This window comes from Protomyctophum bolini, assembly GCF_963924005.1.
Source record: "Protomyctophum bolini genome assembly, chromosome: 5".
Lineage (NCBI taxonomy): Eukaryota > Metazoa > Chordata > Actinopteri > Myctophiformes > Myctophidae > Protomyctophum > Protomyctophum bolini.
Window position 1 is genome coordinate 23,686,495 of NC_137866.1, and position 21,845 is coordinate 23,708,339.

Genomic DNA, 21,845 nt, shown 5'->3' on the forward strand with positions numbered 1-21,845 from the left:
ATTAAATTGTCAGTATACTCAATTTTTGCCTTTGAATATTTCAACACTGTCATAATGCAACACCAACATTTAAGTGCAATATACTTGCATATTGTATAGAGTACATAAACACAACACTTTGTGAGCTTGCAGATAGGCTATTTTCAGTGAAGAGATTTGGTGTAGTGGGGAAAAGGAGTGGACCAAGTGGACCCAGGGGACCCCGGTCAATTAAGTATAATAGTATTTAAGTGGTAAAAAATGTTTTACCCCTGTGTTTTTCACAAGGACCTGACCTCTACTAAATTCCACGTGTCTGCAGACAAGAGGTTTGTCCTCCTGGCGTATAACACCCAACCGGTAAGTTTTGCTTGAATGTGATGGCCAGAAAAGATTTGCTGCCACTACATATAAGCAGGTAAAAAGAAAGGTTGGCTATAAGTTGACTTTGAACTAAGCCAAAATGGCCTGTCAAGCTTTCATCCTCAAGAGAACATATGCACCATGAATCACGCTCCAATTTCAAAGGCAGTCCGTTTCTGCTCCCGACCATGTTTTGTTATAGCTACTGGTGTCTTAGAAACAACAGTGACATGCATTCTAATTGACTCATACACCTTCTGAATTAAACGAGGGGGACCTGCAACAAACGACAGAGAACGGCGACTGGAATACAGAGAGAGAGAGAGAGAGAGAGAGAGTGGTATATTCTGCTACTACTGCAGCAATAATGACTCTGTAACACGGGCAGTCCAAATGACTGGGAAAATATATGGTGGATTGAATATTTAAAGTGGCTGATGGAGCAGGGTGCATGAGGTGGAGGAAAACTTAAGCGGGAGTGATCAGTTTGATATAGGGGGTGCGGACAGGCTGTGACGATGCGGGGATGGAGTGGAACTGTAAAGTTGGAGCTGCGGTAATGAAATCGCCCTGCTGTTTCGCTGGGGAATTTTAATGAGGCACTTACGAGAGTCAAATGCACGATTGCAGGTGATGTGAGTCATGCCATTACACACGTCGGTGGTGTAGATAAAACAAACAAACAAACAAATGACTATTATATTTCCACTCTGTGTTGCAGATCCATACAGCCTTCCCCGCACCAACCCCTCGCTCTGTAAATACCTGCATGCTGTTGCCTTTTCCTCAAGGGGCAAAATATAGAGGTACTATTTCAATAATGAGGGGGGGGGGGGGGGGGGTAGCCTGCAGCCTACAGCATTTGTTTTATTATTTATTCAAAATCACTGCACAGATGTCGTTTAGCATCCACTCTCTGGGTCCATAGGTTACAGGTATATATATATTTTTTGTTTTTCATTTGAAGTACGTGCTTTAGCTCTAATTATCATCTGCATCATATCCAGAGACACTGGGTGTGGGCGGATGAGCCTGTTGCTGTGTCAAAGCTTTCATTATTATGATCACAGCCGATTCATCCTGACTGAATTATTTAGAGCCTGATATCATTATTATTTGCACCATATATCGCGTTCTCTGAGCCGCATGGAGAGATGGGTTTCAGATCTTTAGCCTTTATCTGTAGGGTTTGTCGGTGATTTAAGGGCTCTTCATTTGCATATTTGCCACATTATCAGCAGGATAGCCTGTCTTGATCTGTATGCTCAGTCTCAGTGTGACTCTTAATCAACAACGGCAGGCGCCTCACCTGCATGTTTATGTATGTATCATGTATGTATGTATTATGTATAACTCCGTGTTGGTGTCCCAACTGTGTATGTTTATGCATATTGGAGTGGGGATATTCCACCATCGTCTCATCCCCGCGCTATCTTTCTCCCTCTCTCCCTCTCTCTCATTCTTCCTCTCTCTCTCCCACACATTTTCCCCTCCTCTATCTCTGGGGGTTTTCTGCTGACTGAAGCGGTTTGCAGCAAGCGCCAGCTTCATCAGGATAAGAAGAGGCACGGTGCTGAGAATGAGAAAGGGAGAGTGTAGGTCGAGAAACGTATGTTGAGGGGGGCCATAGTTGGCCATAGTTGGCCTTAGATACCCCGTCCAAATCGAAATCAATCAAAATGGGTATAAAAGAATGATGCCGATACTAAACTGTGAGTACCGCAGCGGAGAAAAATTGGTGAGTGAGCTATGAGTAAGTTTAAAAGCTTCTCTGGATTTTGTATTAGCTCTGGAGGCTTTAGGGAGGGTTAGTGTCTGGCAGAGGTGGAAAATAAATGGATTTTTATAAGGGGTAGTCCAAAAAAAGGTGAGGTATAGAGACGGAGGCGGATAGGAACACCGTGATGGCAGAATTATTATAGGAGGTCTTCCCTCAAAGTTCTTGTGAATCAGGCAAGTGGGCGTGATGGAGAGAGAGAGAGAGAGAGAGAGAGAGAGGGAAAGGGGGGGACTGGAAAGATGTGGTGGCATGGTTAGACAGCTACCTGCCAAGATGGTGCAGTTTCGGGACAAGTGAAACACCAAGCAGTGATATGTCTGTCTGTACGCAATACTGCAGCAAGTGACAGTTGGGTGCTGGCATCAAGAAGCAGCACAGTGTAGAATTGTTGAGAAATGGCTGTAAGGCGGTAACAATGGGATGGATAGCTAACAATACTATTATTACCCACATGGTGTGCCATGTGGCTCACAATAACAGGCAATAGGTATGACCATGAGGAGTTGTAATCTCTTTACGGATCCATTGTCGCTGCATCCCACGTGAATGCGCCGTTTTCTTCAGTGTTAAATACCACCCTCCCCCTGCACTAGAGGGAGGGTGGGCGGTGGGCCGTGGGTTTGTGGAACTAATGTATCCATCGCTATAGCACAACCGTGGATGATTTGTGACATGTACTTGGCAGCCACATTAAATTTTATTTTGCCTCTGCTAGACACCTCCTTCACATAAAAACACATGCATGCATACACTGTCTCTTTCCATTACTCTGGCCTTCAACTTCACTGTCAGTGTCTCTGAGTTTGTTTGTATTTTATTTGTATCTTTTTCACTCGCTCTATCCTTAACTGCAGGACACAAGCCTTATATATTCTCACTATTGCTATTGTGCTTTTTGGTTTTTAGTGTTAGCTGCACCCCCTGAGAGCCGCATTCCCTCCATACTCAGAGCCAGTGACCTGCTGTGTACAGTAGGAGTTACATTCTGCAATCAGGGTTCAATTTTGGTTAAAAAGCGACAATGTTCTTTTCATACGTCCCTGCAGCTTTGCCTTTGCCTCTCTCCATCCCTGCATTTTACAGTCAGGGACAAAGTGCACAGAGATAAATCCAATTTCACTGTTAAGTACGCTGTATAGAAGATGTGACATTTAATTTCTTTATGGACTGGATTTCTAGAGGCTAAGAGTTCTTACTGGCCAGTGGGGGATAAAAATTGCATTTAATATGGACAAACACACACTCACATGCGTGTGCAGTGCACGCACACGCACAGTGATTATCGTATCAACTCTTCTCCAACATGTTAATTGAATCATTCAGTGAGCTACGACTGCCAGAGAAGAGCTGCCACAATGGATTGCTCTCATTGAGAAAGATATTAGCTATAATTATATCATTTAATAAGAATGCATATCCTTTTCCTCATCCTCTCCTTCACATTACCTACACATTACATCACTTGCGTGTTAGCCCATCACTTACTCTGTATAAAATGTATAAATCAGACCTGATAACAGAAATGATTTGACAGATGAAACGGTATAGAGGATATAAAATATAATGGATGAAGTGGCTGGCCTGGGTTTAATGACCCATAATACGAGCGGGTTAAGTGCAATCCTTGCTTGGTTTGTTACTTTTGCCTCATTTGCGCTGAGTGCCTGTTTGTCTGTGTACATACATATTACATACTACATAGGCACGTCTCTATGTGAGCAAGTGCGTGCATGCATGTGAACTTACTGCAATGTTTGACTCAGCGTGTTCTCACTTAACCACTTAAGCCTTATTTTATATTTTGTCTCATGACGGTGTCGTGCAAAAATATTGGACATTATAGCCAATCTCTCACGCAATCTCACAAAACGTTGATGTGCTTGTTGATGTGCTATTTTCACTATTATTTGGAATTTCCTTAGAACATTTCTATACATTTTCGCCTATAATGACATGCCCCAAAATAGGCGCAAAGTGGTTAAGTGTGGCACCCCTATGTGCATCATGTCCTCTACCTCTTTTCAGGTATTCTCTCAGTCCTTCACAGCCTCCTATGCTATCTACAATGTGGCTAATGGGTAGGTAGAACCATGAATGCCAAATGCATGGGCTGCACCGGGCATGATCTACCTGCCAATTAATGCAAGCAGCAGGCCCGCGGACCGACCAAAACTCCTCCAAGCGTGCCTCATCGAATGAGAACATTGTGTTTTCTGTCAAACATGCATTCCACTTTGTCATTCTTCTCTCTCTGAGTGCCATACTGTAGCCAGCCTGGAGGTTTGTAATGTACTGTACCTCTGTGACTATATGTGCTCTGCCTGCGATTCATTGCCAGCATCATAACAGTGAGACACTCAGTGGTGGATGTAGCTGTGGATAAATAGGGGGAAAAAAATCTCTTAGGAAAGCCAAAGCCTCTCTTTGAAGTGATTTCAGGGGAACCTGCACTATGAATTGCCTGAGAATTAATGTCTTGTAGAAAAACATTTGCTTGCCCTATGGAAGCTCTAAGTGAGGCTAGAAATATTTAAGGAGAAATGTGTCACCATTGCATGAACCAGTGCCAGTCTCTTTTTTTTTTGCACTCTTGCATCTTGGTCCATTCTATTTATTTATTTCTCCCCTCAAAGTCTCTCTTTCAAACAAAGCTCAAGCATGGACAGATCTCGGAGGTCCTCTATCTCTTGATCTACCAGTGGGGTTTAAATAGTGCTGTTCTTCTCTAATGTTTATGTCGGATTCTTTGTATTTCCAGGGAACTTCTGGAGCTTAACCCACCAGAGCGAGAGAAGGCAATGCTCCAGTATGCAGCATGGGGACCTCAGGAAGACCAGCTGGTAAGACTGGCACTCTCTCACTCGCAAGGATTTGTCCCAATGTACGAATGAATGGACCATTTAAAGCGCTTTAGCACTCGAGCAGTGAAGCAATCAATAGAAAAGTGCTATAAAAATGCAATCCATTATTAATGATTTTTTTTATTATTAAACAAGACAATATAAGTGTTACTCTTTTTATATTTGATTTTTTTTCTCGACTTTGTAACCAATTGTTCACCCAGTGCCAATTGCCTAAACTGTAATCCTGGGCTCTACTCTCCCTCTGCCAACCTGGTAGAGCCCCGAACTGAGCTCATGCTTCCTTCAATGCATGAGGAGTGAGCAGGCCAGTTCTTATCACCTACCTGGGAGTTTCCCTGGTAGAACGTAGTGCGTGGAAGGAACCTGTTATTCCACGTTATTATATTGTGTTAATCTTGTGTGTATTGATGTTAATTTAACTCATGGACCGGTAAGGAAACAATAATTTACATTTGAACACTCTTACGAAGGGATAAAATAACATTGAGAATTTTGCTCTGTAGTGGCAATTTCCATAATACTAGTAGTATTAATATAAATCCATGGCATATCAATGCTTCACTGACTCCTCTGTGCTGGCCAATAACTCTTGGACAGAGCTTGATACATGATTGAGGCAGCCAACACTGAAGCCTGCAGCTGTTATGTCTTTGATGACGGATTTAGCGCTGTCCCTTTGTGTCGCTGTCATGCCAGGCTTTCATCTTTGAAGGGGATATCTACTACCAGTCAGGTGTGACTAGCGAAACTGTGCGTCTCACCTCGACAGGCCAGGAGCCACAGGTTGTCAACGGGCTCTCAGACTGGACCTATGAGGGTAGGAAGTGCAGGCATAACATCACCAGAAGCTATTTAAATCACATTTGTTTTATTAAAATCATTACTATTTAAATCATTTTTGTAGTGATCAATGTTTAATCAAGTTTGGGGAAAGGAATGATGACAACAAGTCTGTTTAAAAGCTACCGGTAAATGTACATGTATGTGTTTGCAAATGAATAATTCAGAGATGCTGGTGACTTTTCCAACAGAGGAAATTCTCCTGACCTATGCTGCCCATTGGTGGTCTATTGATGGAGCCCGGCTGGCATACCTCACCATCAACAATACTGCCACTCCTATGATGGAGATACCTCATTTCTTAGGCGGTCTCTATCCCTCCAATATGGTCTTTCCTTACCCCAAGGTGACACCTGTTTACATACTGATTTGTCAAGTCTTTGACGGCTGAATGCATGAATTCATTTTTATTCTCTTTTTCTTAGGCGGGCTCCAGTGTCCCTTCAGTCAGTCTGTTTGTTGTGAATCTGTATGGCCCGGCACACACTCTAGAGATGATTCCTCCAGACTCCCTCAGGGCCAGGTATACTGCCTCAAGGAGAACCCCCAAAGAATAGTAGAAACAAAAAATAGAAAATGCTACAGTAAGTCAGAGATGTTGTGTCAAACATCCAGTGCTCTCTTCCTCTCTTTCTGGTATATGCCTTTAGAGACAACTATATCTCCATGGTGACTTGGATCAGTAGCACCCGTGTTGCAGTTCGCTGGCTGAATCGCGCCCAGAACCAATCAGTGCTCTGCGTGTGTGAGGCAACCACTGGGGCATGCTCAGAGGTGAGAGGTCACGAGTCATTCCACCTCAGTAATCCAATGGGTCCCCCATTGCCATAGAGTAGGTGGATTTAATAGAATTGTGAGAGCTAGGATTGATTTCCTTAAGTTCCCACATGCAATATTAATATTTAAGGTCAATAGTTGTATGAGAGGAATTTATAGTGGTGTTCTGCAGTATTCCTGTTTCTTTTAGCCCCCTGCAGTCCTGGTTCAATACAGATTACCAGTTAGAAACTACATATAAATGACATATTCACTATATATGAATAATAACAATACATATATCGTTGCTGTCGGATGGAAACCTGTCCAAAATCTGTCCTAAACAGTTACATTTCAGGATTCAAATTCAGAAATAACAAAGATAGCCGATCTACAAGCTCAAAGCGCACAGATCGGCTGTTTTTTCTACTTTTGTGTGACACTTTGTGACATTTTACATTAAAGAAATCACACCCGTATGAAGTGAGGGGCACTTGTATATTAAAGTCTAACTCATGTTGCTATGATTAGGTGATGTAATGATGATGTAAAACAAACTGTGTCAAAACAAACATTACTTTATTGTTAATGGGATTTAATGTTTGTGTTAGGGACAAAACAAACTAAACTAGAACGGCACTCTGTCGAGTGCATACTTGCTTGTTGCACACTAGCAAGCAGAGCGCGCAAGTACTTTCGACCGCTACAAACCGCTACAAACTGTCAAATCTCAGTTTCTGCCTCTATGTATATGTCATTTGTAAGTTGATTAGCGGTATACTGTGGTTACTTTGCGCCCTATGCACCGTCCCAGCCTTTTCGATGCGATCCCAGCAATGACTAATGACTAGACATACGTATACATATACATATACTATATAGAGTATGTAGTTGTAATTTTATTAGCAGTATACTGTGGTTACTTTGTGCCAAAAAGTGACAGCCGTCAACCATTTTTTTGGGTATGCAAGAAAAACAGCAAATCTGTGCCTGGTTTGCTGGGACCAGATTACACAGATGACCATTTTTCTTACGTCATCATTGAGAGCTAGTCATACATATACACACCACGTACTCTGGTCCCAGCAGTTCAGGCACAATTTGCTATTTTATTTGCAAATCGTGATGACGTAAAACATACGTATACATAGTATATAGAGTATGTAGTTGTAATTTGATTAGCAGTATACTGTGGTTACTTTGTGCCAAAAAGTGACAGCCGTCAACCATTTTTTTGGGTATGCAAGAAAAACAGCAAATCTGTGCCTGGTTGAGAGCTAGTCATACATAACATATACACACCACGTACTCTGGTCCCAGCTCTCAATGATGACGTAAGAAAAATGGTCATCTGTGTAATCTGGTCCCAGCAAACCAGGCACAGATTTGCTGTTTTTCTTGCATACCCAGAAAAGTGGTTGACGGCTGTCACGTTGAAGAGACCGGGCGAAATTATTACTTGCGCGCTCTGCTTGCGCAAGTAATTACTAAAACTAAATGTATTTCTCTTCATTGTCGATGGCGTTTTTAAAACAAACATTGAACTAAAAGCAAACATTAAACCTGTATATAGGAGGGGCTAGCACTAACAAAAAAAAGGTTTCTACCCGACAACAATAAACATTATTTATGGCATTATTCTTAAAATGCTTGTAAAATGTATTTTATAAATGATAAAACAATACATTTCCCTATAATGTATTATTTACATTCCAGAAACACAAGATGGCCATGGATCTAATGCAAAACCAACGGCAGGTAGGTGTTCACTCATGGCTACAGAAACCTATATTTACTGCCCCTGGCCGACTCCCAAAATGGCATATTTTCCCTGGATTACTGTGTTGATGTGATGTGTCTCTTTTGGCCCAACAGGAGGTGCCATTGTTTTCAGCTGATGGCTCTGTGTTTTATATGATTCTGCCAGCAAAACAGGGTGCCCGCGGAGAGTTCCATCACATTGCCAGCCTCCCAGTACAGGTCAGTTGTTAGGGCAATTAACTTTTACTTCCTGGTGTCACGAATGGTTTATTACTACATTGCTTGTTAACCTTTCAATATGGTCACATAAAATATCTAGTGATTACAAATCTTAACAATACAGAGCCCAAAGTTTACTTTATTCATACTCAAATTCTTATTTTGGCCTCTCATTATTATGATCACTTGCTGAACAATATATTTTATGTTGTTTTGTCTATTTGTCTCTGTGGTGTATTTATATGTGGGATTACGGACGGAAATTAGTTTATAGCCAAATCCAGCATATTTACATGAAATCATGTGTATTGATTGAAATATTCATTAATATGCATCGTCCCGGAAATAAACCAATAAATTAAGTAAAAACTAAAGTAAAATGTATAGGGCCTACCTTATTTGGGACATGACATTTCTCTCTCTCTCTGTACTCTCGCCGTGGCAATCCTATGTCTACATTTTTCTTTACTTCATCTCTGATACACCTGGCAGATTTTCTGCCTGCATTTCTATTTTTCATACTAGATTGTTTCTATATTCCTCCTCGTCTCTGTTTCTCTACTTCTACATAACGCAGCCTGCCACCCCCTCTGCCCCTCCTCGCTTCTTGACATCTGGAAATTGGGATGTCACCTTGCTCTGTGCCCTAGACGTGGATGCTGGGAAGATGTATGTGAGAGCCGTCATAGTCGCCATACTCTCTGTTTGGAGCTGTGCAGAATTGCACTTTATTAGCATGTAGCTCTTTCCAGTGAATGTTCAAGTGCAGGAGTGAATAGCCATAGCACATTCAAACACATTGCTAAAATTGGTCTTGGTATTTGTCTAAATGTAAATTCAGCAAATGGCAGCTTTTGCATTGCAGTTTAAAATGTCATTGTTGGAGGAAGTATCTATTTCCAAACAATAATTAATTTAAACAAGGTTATACACCTCACAAAAACGTTCAGTGACTTCAGCCTCAAGAAAACCATTTTAACTGCTGTTCGTTGATCTCTATGAAAAGATTAATGTGAAAGGTCTTGTCTTTTACTTTCCTCTGGGGTAAAGCAGTGGAAATGACACACACTAGGATTAGTCAGCATAGAGAATTGCCAATTCCGCCTTCACCCAGCTTGAGGCATGAGTACCACATGTTCAGAGATGGTTGCAGTTCCAAAGCCCATTTGGTGTCATTGCTCTTTGCCTCCAAGCAATCTCTCTCTCTCTCTCTCTCTCTCTCTCTCTCTCTCTCTCTCTCTCTCTCTCTCACTCTCTCTCTCACACACGCACGCATGCACGCACACTCAATGCCCTGCTTCCAAATTTCATACCGCAATGATGACGTACTAAAATCTACTGGTCATATTCAAAAATTCACTATCATGGACACTTCCTAATGATCAAATGTAATTGTATTAATCATTTGATGTAATTGTTAATGGATACATTATTATGGGTCAAACATGTATAAGTGTTATTGTCTTTGTGTAGTATTTGGACTTGTGTTTAATAACTGGCCTTCCACCCTTTTATGCAGCTATTTCTTGAGCACAGAAGAATCCAGGCAAAGCAGACATCTTTACAGGTAAGGGGTGATTTGGAGAACACTGGGAATAATTTAGCGGACAGATTGGGGAAGGCTGTGGGTGGTTTGGGATAATTTGTGAATGTTTTGGAATAGTTTAGGGATGATTTGAGAAAGGCGCTTGGTGTGGTGTGGGACATTTCACAATAGTTTGTGGATGTTTAAAAAAAGGCTGATAATCTTCTGGGAATACATTTTCAATGGTTGAGAATGGTCTTGAGCATGGTTGGGTATGTTTTTGGGACAGTTAGTAGCTCATTGGTTTGTCTCAGTTATTAGTATTGTTAAATCCCATAAAGAGGGTCCTGGGTTTTAACTGCCTTGGATCTTTCTCTATGGAGTTTGCATGTTCTCGCTGTGTTAATGTGGGTGTCTTTCACTAACTCTGGTTTTCTCTCACCCCAAAGAAATGCATGTTACTGTAGCAACATAATCCTGCCAGTATAGGCTACCCTTGAGCAAGGCACTAGGCTAAGTAGGCTTAGAGCTGGGATGGGTTGGGGATAGCTGGGTGAGGATGGATCAAGGACTAGATTGGAGATGGATTGGGATAGTTATGACATTGGTAAATTATTTAATTATGTCCATTGATTTAAAAAAATAGATCTATTAAATATAAGAAATATAAATAGTTTGTAAATAAAATATTTATATGAATTAATTGTCCCTTATGTCACATCAGTTGGCACACAATAATCATTCTCGTGTGCGATAACAAGAATTCTCTGAGAATGACTGAACAGCTACTACTACCACTACAGTTTAAAGATAACTTGAGTTGTGAGGTAATCTATTGTGCAGCAGATGAAGCCTTTCCATCCTTGCCAGTGTGCTCCAGGCACACAGCCCAGTTACAGTAATGCATGATTTACTAGAGAGACTGGAAACTTTTGTGCTGTTGAGGCATGAGTCGCTGAGACGAAAGTTACTGTCTGCCACCTATGATAAATGTGCCCATGGCCTCATGCTTCTATCCTATGGGTATTATATATATATTTTTATTACATAGATTGGGGCTTGAGGACATCCCTTACTTAATAATAATGCTTCAGGTCCTGACGGGATATGCATATGTGGCCAGCTGCTGCATTCATGCAGTCAGGGAGCTAGCAGAGGCTTGGTGTCCCTGTGTCCCATCTACCAAAAGTCACTGGACTCATGTCCTGTTCCATCCACCTGGAAAGACTCTATTATAATCCCTGTTCCCAAAAAGGCATGCTGCAAAGAATGCCTTTTTGGGTCGCTCTGACTTCAGTAGATATGACGTTTTTTGAAGAAATCATTATCAGTCTGTTGAAGGCGGCGGTTGGCTGTTTATTGGATGATTTTCAGTTTGCATAATAGGAGTGAGTAGTGACAGGGGTATAGAGGATGCAGTTTAATAGGATGCAGTCATAATAGGAGTGAGTAGTGACAGGGGTATAGAGGATGCAGTTTAATAGGATGCAGTCATAATAGGAGTGAGTAGTGACAGGGGTATAGAGGATGCAGTTTAATAGGATGCAGTCATAATAGGAGTGAGTAGTGACAGGGGTATAGAGGATGCAGTTTTGGCCTCTGACTATTTTCTTTTGAAACACTTGGACAATAGCAAAGCTTATGCACGCCTTCTTTTTTTTTTTTGAGTACATTTTATTCAAAGAGTATGACATTATGCAATTTTCACAGACAGAGAATATGACTCTTTGTTTTTTTTACATTTTCTCCCACAACTCCTTTCCCAGTCATCCCCATGCACGCCTTCTTCTTGTAGATTTCAGCTCAGCATTTAATACAATACAGCCGCATGCCCGCATCTCTTAATTAAGGGGTTGAGGGACCTTAATGTCCATCCTCTTATTACTTGCGCAAGCAGAGCGCGCAAGTAAAGTACTAGTTTTGCCCAGGACGATATTCGATGCGTATGCACTGTCCAAGCAAATTACATAATGACTACTTGTGCCTGATATGGCAGTGGTGCCAGATTACATACATGTATACATAGGAGCATTACCTTTAATCCTCCCGACACTAAAACATATCGTCATTACGTCACCATCGAAAACCAATTACACTCTGACATTGGGTCCTTTAATCCACATCTTTATTGCGTCATCATTGAGAGCTAGTTATAGCAGTTATAACCTGACGTCATATGCTGGGACGGTGCATACGCATCAAAAGTGGCGCAAAGTAACCACAGCATACTGCTAATCAACTTACAAATTACATATACATATACACAGAGGCATTTAGTATTAATATCACTATAGTCCAAGATTAAGTACATTTAAAGCAATTGACAAAATAAAATAATTATACTGTATACGTGATAACATATTTTATTTCAGTTTATATACCTTTTTTTTCATCGGATATCGATGATTTATTTTTCTTTGAGAAACTAAAAAGGGATCCAGAATAATTCTAAATCGATAAAACTGTATTTATTTTATAGATAGAAACTTGTACCATGCAGAATACTACTTTTTACATGCATGAAGTAGGTAGGTAGCAAATAGCTAAACCTAATAATTCAACATTTCAAACGTTCCTTCACAGAGAAGCTGAGATTTGACAGTTTGTAGCGGTCGACAGTACTTGCGTGCTCTGCTTGCGCACTAGTAGGCCATAAATGGCCTACTAGTGTGCAACAAGCAAGTAGGCACTCGACAGAGTGCAGTTCTTGTTATTTATGGTACTATTCATTTTTGACCCAACTCAGGGCTGCGTGAGCTCACCTGTCCTTTTTACTAAATGAGTGTAGAAGTGGCAACCCGAATAATTACATCATTCGATTCTCGGTTGATACTGCCATTTTAGCCTTCTGGATAAGGATAGGGATTTAGCTGACTACTTTTTAGAGGTACAGAGCTTGGTAAAGTGGTGTGATGACAATCACCTTGTTCTTAATGTTAAGAAGACACAGGAGATGGTGTTTTACCCCAAGAGTATTGGTGATGATCACAGGCCATTCATGACTCAACCATCTCACAGGTCTCCTCATACAAATACTTGGGCATCTGCATTGACAACTCACTAACTTGGAACACACATGTAGACAGTCTCTGTAGTAAACTACAGCAAAGACTGCACTTCCTCCGACATCTCAGGGTTCATGGTGTTGACCAAAAATGTATGTTAGTGTTCTATCGAGCAGTCTTGGAAAGCCTGGTCAGATTTGGTATCACAGTTTGGTTCTGTAATCTCTCAGTGCAACTATTTATGAGCAGGCTACATTAAAACAGGCTCAAAGAATTGTCAGTGATGTTACCCATGTTTTAAATGGAGAGTTTGTAATTCATGCCCTCTGGGAGAAGGTACAAAGAACCGAAGTACATCAGGTTTAAAAAATAGTTCACCAGTGTACCAGCGTCAACTAAAATGTTGAACGAGGCTCTGAAACAGCAGTGACTGTACGAGGTTAGATTATTCACACTATGTGTGCACTTGTGTAATGTTGCGTGTCTCCCTCTGTTATGAATTTTGTTTGTCATTAATGTTTTGTGTGTGGCTGCAGCACGGGTGAAAGCCCAAGACAAAATTTCCCCTGTGGACAATAAAGTTTACCGTGACCTTGAATATTATAGAGGAGGCAAACACAGCTGAAGTCAGCTGTGTCTGCTATTATTATCAGACATTTACACACTGGACTGAGCCTAACATTGCTACAAGTGAAACAGTTTTGGGGTGGCCTCACGCTTCTATAATAGTATTATATTGTTTTTTATTACATAGATTGGGGCTTGAGGACATCCCTTGCTTAAAGGAGAATTCCATACTAAAAGGCTTTCTTACCTTTCTTTGTAGTTGTTACGTCCCCATCAAAGAGGTCCAGGTGTTATTTTGTGCAAAAGCTCCTTATTGGCTATTTCCCCTACCATAAGCCCTAAATGAATTGCATTGAATTGAATGGGATGTATGGGGTGTTGTGCTAATTTGCTTATTTCCATCGCTCAAAATGATAATTTCTTTGTATATATCCTCTCTTCATAATGTAAATAATAACCCAAGCGGCACACTTTACTACTTATTTCGATGGAAATAAGCGAATTAGCACAACACCCCATACATCCCATTCAATTCAATGCAATTCATTTAGGGCTTATGGTAGGGGAAATAGCCAATAAGGAACTTTTGCACAAAATAACACCTGGACCTCTTTGATGGGGACGTAACAACTACAAAGAAAGGTAAGAAAGCCTTTTAGTATGAAATTCTCCTTTAATACTACAGAGGAGGCAAACCAGTTGAATTCAGCTGTGTCAGCTATTATTAGCAGACAATTACACACTGGACTGAGCCTAACAGTGCTATATAGCTTTGATATCCACCCTTATTGATCCAGTATGTTCATGGGAGGTCGTTCGTCTGAATTGTTTGTCTCGGAACACAGATACATTGCTTAATATGTAGGCAATCAATTGGCTGCATCCTGGAGCACATTAAATAGTTTCAGTCTCTCACATTCTCTAAAGTGTAAGCAATATTAACACTGCACTACTCTTATCTCTCAGCGTGGACCTGGATGGAATCTTTGAGCGCCAGTGCATCTCCTGTGACCTCATCGATGGATGTAGCTTTTTCAAAGTTGATTTCAGTCCCAATCAGACTTATTTCACTCTTTATTGCCTAGGTAAACATTCCACACTGACATACCGTACACACACACACACACACACACACACACACACACACACACACACACACACACACACACACACACACACACACACACACACACACACACACACACACACACACCTGCACGCATGAGCACTGAAGCATGCCCCTACACAAAAAACATTCAAGATCCATACTGCTTAGGTAATTAATACTCTTTTATCTCAATTCAGATTTATAACTTTATTTTGAACAATTCCCCCAGGTCCAGGAATCCCTAAAGTGACTGTTCACATTACAAAGGACACCTACAGTGAGTATCACATCTGCTTGTCTGACTAATGGTTTAATCATCCAGCAACTAGCAGCAATACACTCAACTCATGCCCATTAGACATTTTACAAACAGCCTGTAGATGGTGGCATACCCAGGCAAACAATTATCTGTATGGGCCAGACAGACAGTAGCTCTGCATTTTGATGACTCTACAGTACACTAGTACTGTTTGCTTGAGAACACTGCCCTCTGTCTTTAGCTCCCGGTTAGAGCAGTCTTGGACTTTTTCATTGGCCTAAAATATTGTCTATATACATACATTTGTGAATCCACTTGCTGACCGGCTGTCAGTATATATACACTGAGCATTTTTTATAGGGGTTTATATGTGACCCTACCATTAACATCCTATATAAGGCAACATTTTCAAACTTCTCTTATGCTTTAAGTAGCATGTCAAACTAGGGGGTTTTTATGATTCTGAATCCATTCCGAACATTAGTTTTGCACACAAAAAAACTCCTTGAGCTTATGTGGTATCTGGAACCACAATTCACATTAATAATAGCATAAGTAACTGTTTAGAACCATTTAGTTGTCTCCTGCTCTGACCGACACCTAGTTGGGGCAGCTGCAGGGACCCTATAGATCTGGCCTGCTGATAGTGAGAAAATAGCCAGGTCTCCTCTGGGCTTCCTTGAGACCACCTTTGCATTTCTTATGCTTTAAGTAGCATGTCAAACTAGGAGGTTTTCATGATTCTGAATCCATTCCGAGCATTAGTTTTGCACACAAAAAAGCTCCTTGAGCTTAAAACAGCCATAGCCAGTTGTATTGCTAAAATGTGCCCAAAATGTGCTGACCTCATCACATTTGTGCTGACCTCATCACATTTGTCGTGACGGCTATGGCCGTTGCTGACAGATGGTCAGCAAGAGGATTCATGAATGTATGTACACTATATAGACAATATTTTGGGCCAACAAATTTTGCACTTTAAACAAAAGAAGCCTGTTGGCTGCCAGAATACTACTATCTGATAGATAGACTAACCTGATGTTCAGGATGAAAGATGGTAAACACTATAGTGTTTCGCCGTAACATGATAGCATAGCATACTGTACATTACCTGACTCTATAGTATTTCACCGTAACATAGCATAGCATACTTTTCTTTTCATACATTCTTTTTGTTTCTTCAAGGATACATTGTTCTGGAGGACAACAGCCCCCTTTCTGAAGCACTGCAGGAGAAGAGACTCCCGGAGACATTGTTCCGTACCCTATCAGCAGATAACCATGGTACAGTAGAGGAGACATTGTTCCGTACCCTATCAGCAGATAACCATGGTACAGTAGAGGAGATATTGTTCCGTACCCTATCAGCAGATAACCATGGTACAGTAGAGGAGACATTGTTCCGTACCCTATCAGCAGATAACCATGGTACAGTAGAGGAGATATTGTTCCGTACCTTATCAGCAGATAACCATGGTACAGTAGAGGAGACATTGTTCCGTACCCTATCAGCAGATAACCATGGTACAGTAGAGGAGACATTGTTCCGTACCCTATCAGCAGATAACCATGGTACAGTAGAGGAGACATTGTTCCGTACCTTATCAGCAGATAACCATGGTACAGTAGAGGAGACATTGTTCCGTACCTTATCAGCAGATAACCATGGTACAGTAGAGGAGACATTGTTCCGTACCTTATCAGCAGATAACCATGGTACAGTAGAGGAGACATTGTTCCGTACCCTATCAGCAGATAACCATGGTACAGTAGAGAAGCCCGTTTTTGTATTCATTAGTGTCATCTGACCATGGGTGCTTATTGAACAAAAACATTTACTTATGATCTATTGGTCACAATGCATTCTCCCAGAATGATCAATACCTTTCCCAAGCAATTACTGACTGCAGTTCCACCCACTGTATCCTGCCTTGACAGAGAGGCACTGGCTGCACATATCTCTCTATTTCAGACTGCAGGGGACAAATGCAGCAATCAAAAGCCAATCAAAGCATCAATTGCTTGATTTGGTATCTCCTTGCGAGTGAGATTCTAAGTCATGCCCTCTCTAGGAGACAGCATTACATATTCCATCAGTAGTATTAAATTATCAGTATCGGTATCAATTCACATTATCCTTAGTCTTACATTAGTCAGATGTCTACCATCTGGGGCAGAAGTGGCTAAGGAATCCCCCAAAGACAAAACAAAAAGTGTGACAGACCTCATTCCCCATATGAAAGCTGAATTAATAGTCTTGCCAGTTGCTATACGAGTTGGATTAGGATTAGGATTAGGAGTAGGATTCATATACATACATAATATTAATGCAATTATGACACCTCTGGCCGAGGGGAGTAATTTTGGAGGAGCACCGAGCACGGCTATATTCACTCTAGACCAGATCAGGATTCTGCAAAACAAGGTGATACCAGTCTATGGACCAACCATGGACTTCTGTTACAGTCCAGCTAGTCAATAGCGATTTGCCTAGACTTTTCTCTGGCAAACTGTTTTGGACAGACATGTTTTGTGCGGCCACTATATCTTATGACCTATTGTTGTAGATAGAGGGTCTGACCACATAAGACATAAGAATTCACTGTTGACATAATTGCACATACTGTACGGTATCAGCCTCAAGGGACCTAATTTACTGGTCCAGTGTCTGTACTCTGGAGATGTTGTAGAGTGTAGACACGGCTCTACCAAAACCTCCATTATACAGCAGTTGACATACTACTATCTTGTTTTACACTCATTAGACCTGCACCTGAAGCTATCTCTGCCGCAGGGCTATGAGGCCACCTTGCACCCTCTTCTCATCATTGTGTAAGTATGACTGAATTACAGCCACAGTGGTCACTGGTGTCATTGCATGAGACTAGGTACAGTGGGAAGTTAGGAACATTACAGTTCAATTGAATTTAGATACATGTAAATTATCTTTTATATATGACCTAAACAAATTGACTGTGGCAAGCTGGCAGAAAAGCTCTAGGTGGTTGAGTGTGACATTTTCTCATTTGCATTCTCACCCAAGCCTCATATACCTGTTACCATATACCAGCTCATCCTGCTTACAATTTAAGCATTTAGCAGACTTATCTTAAATCCAGAGCAATGTACAACTGTGAAATCAGATGTGAGTAAATGGTATGATCCTTCCGTTGCCATACAGAGATGGAGTGCCTGGCAGTCAAGCAGTGACTGAGGAATTCGCCCTGGGCTGGCCTCAGGTCCTCTCCAGCACACACAATATGGCCTTGGCCTGGGTGGATGGGCGGAGCGGGGTCGGCCGTGGACAGAAGACCTCCACTGTGGATCCACGCAAGCTTGGCTCACTTAGAGTCAAAGATCAACTAGGAGTAGTGGAGTCAGTGTCGACCTGCTAATGTGTCCATGCCATGCCATTGATGTATCCCTGAATATTTTCAGCGTGTAGATAAACTGAAAGCTTTTGTTTGACCTGTTTCCACAGATGGTTGATGCAACTGCCTTACATTGATGATCGTCGCATGGCCCTGTATGGCAAGGTCGGTCTGTGTTTAAATTGGGAGATTCTACTTCTCTTAGCCCGTTAAGACCGGGAAAGCATTTGTGTAATTTTAAAATGTAGCTATTTTTTTGCTTTGGCTATTCAAAGATATTACATGGATAACTTTTTTTTGTTTTTTGTTTGATGACTTTCTTTACAGGCATTTGGGGGTTATTTAGCCCTCAAGATGTTGGCAGCAACAAACAAAGTATTTCAATGTACAGCTGCTGTGACACCCATAACTGACTTCAGATTGTACAGTGAGTTGAAATTATGCAATTCATTCAGTAAGCACGTGGGATGGATCTATGGTGCAGTAGTTATGGTCAAGGGCAAGGCAAGGCAACTTTATTTTTATAGCCCATATTTCATACACAAAGAATAGATGGAATAACATATGGCAATAAAGGGCATAAAGGTTGCATAAAGGTGCATTTAGAGTTTTACTACTCAGTAAAGTTTCACTCCATCAACAATAAAGTCATATTCATCAAAAGTCTTGTATTGTTGTGTAAGATCCTTTGTATTTTCAGCCACCAACAAATAACATAAAACATTCTACCTCTTTCAGGTGCTGCCTTCTCAGAGAGGTACCTGGGCCTTCCAGCCAAGGAGGAACACATTTACTCTGTGAGTGTCTAAAAATAAAGCTCTGGACATATAAGTGAGTGTTTTTGGTCAGTTGCTAAGATTTGTATCGGTTGGATACTTTATTTACTTTATGCACTTCTTCTTGCATTGCCTTTTTAGTCTGCATCTTTGCTGGATGAGGTTAACAAGCTGAAAGATGAAAATTTCCTTATTCTTCATGGAACTGCAGATGGTGAGAAGTCAGCTGTGCAATAGATTTCAATGAGAATTGGCTATGGTGTGGATTTCTTGGATTGAACGTCATGTTTGTGGGTGTGGGTATGTTTCTTTCTTTTTACACAGCGAGGGTACACTTCCAGCACAGTGCTGAGCTCCTGAGCCGTCTGGTGAAGGTGGAGGCCAACTATTCATTGCAGTTGTATCCAGATGAGGGTCACAACTTCAGAGAGCCGCGCAGCATCCAACACTTCCAGCGAACAGTGGTGAACTACCTTCAAACCTGCCTGAGACACAGCCTCCTCTTCGCTCCCATAGAAGAGCCAGAGGAAGAGGATGACTGAGTTATTATGGAGAGGAACACTCTGAACCTCTGAGGACAATGTACCATATTATGCATTAACTTGGGTCGAACTACCAGACACAAGAGCACATGAGTGGGGACCAAACATATCGGCTTCACCGCCTACAACAACAATAAAAACCGTATACCTTTTGTTGACACAATTTGTGCTGTTATATGTTTAAGGCCCTGTTTGTTTACATGAGTCACGAGAGATGGTGTGAGCAGGTAGGCTACTGATTCTACCCAAAGTTTACAAACTAGTCGAAAACATGCATGTCGTAATGGCTGCATGATGTGGCGTGGTTTACAATGCGTCCTTCGGTGTTTTGCAGCTCCTCATTCCGCCCAGCGAGGGTTAATGTGAAAACTCTGCCTAAATGCTGTTACTGTATGTCATGCATACTGTTCATCCTCAATGTGCCAAATACACCACATGGACTTTTCCCACAAGTTTTGTTATGTTAGTTTCATATGAATGTGATAAAGAATGATTATGCTATTCACTGCACCAGTTGTGATGTAAAAAAATCATTAAAAGTTTTAAAACAACTCAAATAATCCACCATGTGACTATCTATAAATTGTGGTGTCATTTTAGTGACGGGAAACAATATGTGATTATTTCTCTGAAACAATAAGTTGGCTGCTACTGTATGTTGCATCCCAAAAAAGCAACTCTTTCAGAGAGAAGCATGCTGTATTGTTGGATGAGATCTTGATCGACCGCACACCGACCGCTTGGTGCGGCAGTTCTTGTATTCTTTATTTTGTTGTACTGAGAATAAGGTCAGAAATAAGTTTAGGCATAGTTTTACTGGGGTTAAGTTTAGGCTTTTGGCACCGTTTTACTCAGGTTAAAGTTAGGAATAAAATGTGTTAAAAAATAGTGACATCTCAATATTTTAAGATTCTAATTAAGTAATTTTAATACATTTTGAGAAGGTTTCTCATTATTATTATTATTATTACTATTAAAACTGTGTGTGTGTGTGTGTGCGTGTGTTAAGTGACCTAATTAGACATTAGATTAGGCAAGGTTTTCTTTTCAAGTGTTCAGTTGTATAGTTAAATTATAGGCTACTCTATATATTAGAGTAGCCAGTAGCTGGTAACAGGCAACAGCTCGGCACCGCATACACACACACACACACACACACACACACACACACAATAGTACCAGTAAGACACCCTGAGGGAGAGAAGCGACTTCGCCATCCGCAGCAGTCTGCAGACTGCTGGGCGAGCACTGGCACTTTGGCATGGGGGGCCAGATCAACATATGGATTTAAATTAATTCTGTACTGGCCAGTGGCCACACTTGATATAGTATCAAGTGAAGATGGACAGAAAAGAGGGAGAGAGAGAAGGGGAGAGACATGCAGAAAAGGTCGCCATGAACAGGACTCAAACATGCGACACGCTGTCAGGCCAAAGCCTATAGTGATGTTATGGAAGTTTTTGATGTTACTATAAGTAAGTAAACAAATCAGGAAATTGCAGGACTCCATGGTCAGGATTCAAAACTTCATTATTTTATTGTAGTTCTCAGTACAACAGAGTAGCAGCATCCCTGCCTCCCAGCCTCCCCATGTCCCTGGCAACAGGCAATGTCCAGAACGGTAACAACAGATCGGTGACTAGGCTTTCTCCTTACAGAGGGTTAAAATTTCCCATCTACTAGTAGGCTACATTCAATTAATCAATAGAGGGTATGCGCGTGACATCATCGTACCTGGAAGTTATGCGGGAACGCCCACTGAGACCCCTTTTCCACCGGTTGGTTCCCAATGGGAACCGGTTCAGTTCTTTTTGGTTTTTAGTCCATGAGCCAGAGCTCCAAAATTGGTGGGCAAACTATACCCTATATTAAATTGTTTATAGGATCAATACAAGTAAATTAATACATGATAACCCTTCCACAGTAGTAGCTTTTTTTTATTATTATTTTGCATATTGTCCTACATAATGCCTCATTTGCATATTTAAAAATGTAAAATTTGTAATACAATAAATCATTGTCTTTGTGTAAGTACTCAATTGGGGAAGTTTAATGGTGATAACAATCTAATATAGGTATGGTTTTGCACACTCAATTCATAATTCCCACTGGGAACCAACCGGTGGAAAA

The 21,845-nt window shown here is 41.1% G+C and overlaps 1 protein-coding gene across 1 annotated transcript in view; it reads left to right on the forward strand.

Moving 5' to 3' along the window:
* LOC308314902 (inactive dipeptidyl peptidase 10) overlaps positions 1 to 19,715 on the forward strand; it is a gene marked incomplete at both ends in the record, with an annotated part of 29,755 nt that extends 10,040 nt beyond the window's left edge. Inside the window, 21 exons of the mRNA XM_080762686.1 lie at positions 268 to 339; positions 4,148 to 4,200; positions 4,881 to 4,962; positions 5,683 to 5,803; positions 6,018 to 6,172; positions 6,252 to 6,349; positions 6,477 to 6,600; positions 8,299 to 8,340; positions 8,458 to 8,562; positions 9,140 to 9,231; positions 10,082 to 10,129; positions 14,626 to 14,744; positions 14,997 to 15,044; positions 16,212 to 16,310; positions 17,792 to 17,858; positions 18,208 to 18,402; positions 18,508 to 18,562; positions 18,725 to 18,824; positions 19,136 to 19,194; positions 19,315 to 19,387; positions 19,498 to 19,715. Coding sequence (XP_080618812.1) covers positions 268 to 339; positions 4,148 to 4,200; positions 4,881 to 4,962; positions 5,683 to 5,803; positions 6,018 to 6,172; positions 6,252 to 6,349; positions 6,477 to 6,600; positions 8,299 to 8,340; positions 8,458 to 8,562; positions 9,140 to 9,231; positions 10,082 to 10,129; positions 14,626 to 14,744; positions 14,997 to 15,044; positions 16,212 to 16,310; positions 17,792 to 17,858; positions 18,208 to 18,402; positions 18,508 to 18,562; positions 18,725 to 18,824; positions 19,136 to 19,194; positions 19,315 to 19,387; positions 19,498 to 19,715 — 2,025 coding nt within the window. The remainder of the gene's footprint in view (positions 1 to 267; positions 340 to 4,147; positions 4,201 to 4,880; positions 4,963 to 5,682; positions 5,804 to 6,017; positions 6,173 to 6,251; positions 6,350 to 6,476; positions 6,601 to 8,298; positions 8,341 to 8,457; positions 8,563 to 9,139; positions 9,232 to 10,081; positions 10,130 to 14,625; positions 14,745 to 14,996; positions 15,045 to 16,211; positions 16,311 to 17,791; positions 17,859 to 18,207; positions 18,403 to 18,507; positions 18,563 to 18,724; positions 18,825 to 19,135; positions 19,195 to 19,314; positions 19,388 to 19,497) is intronic.
* Between the last annotated feature and the right edge of the window lie 2,130 nt (positions 19,716 to 21,845).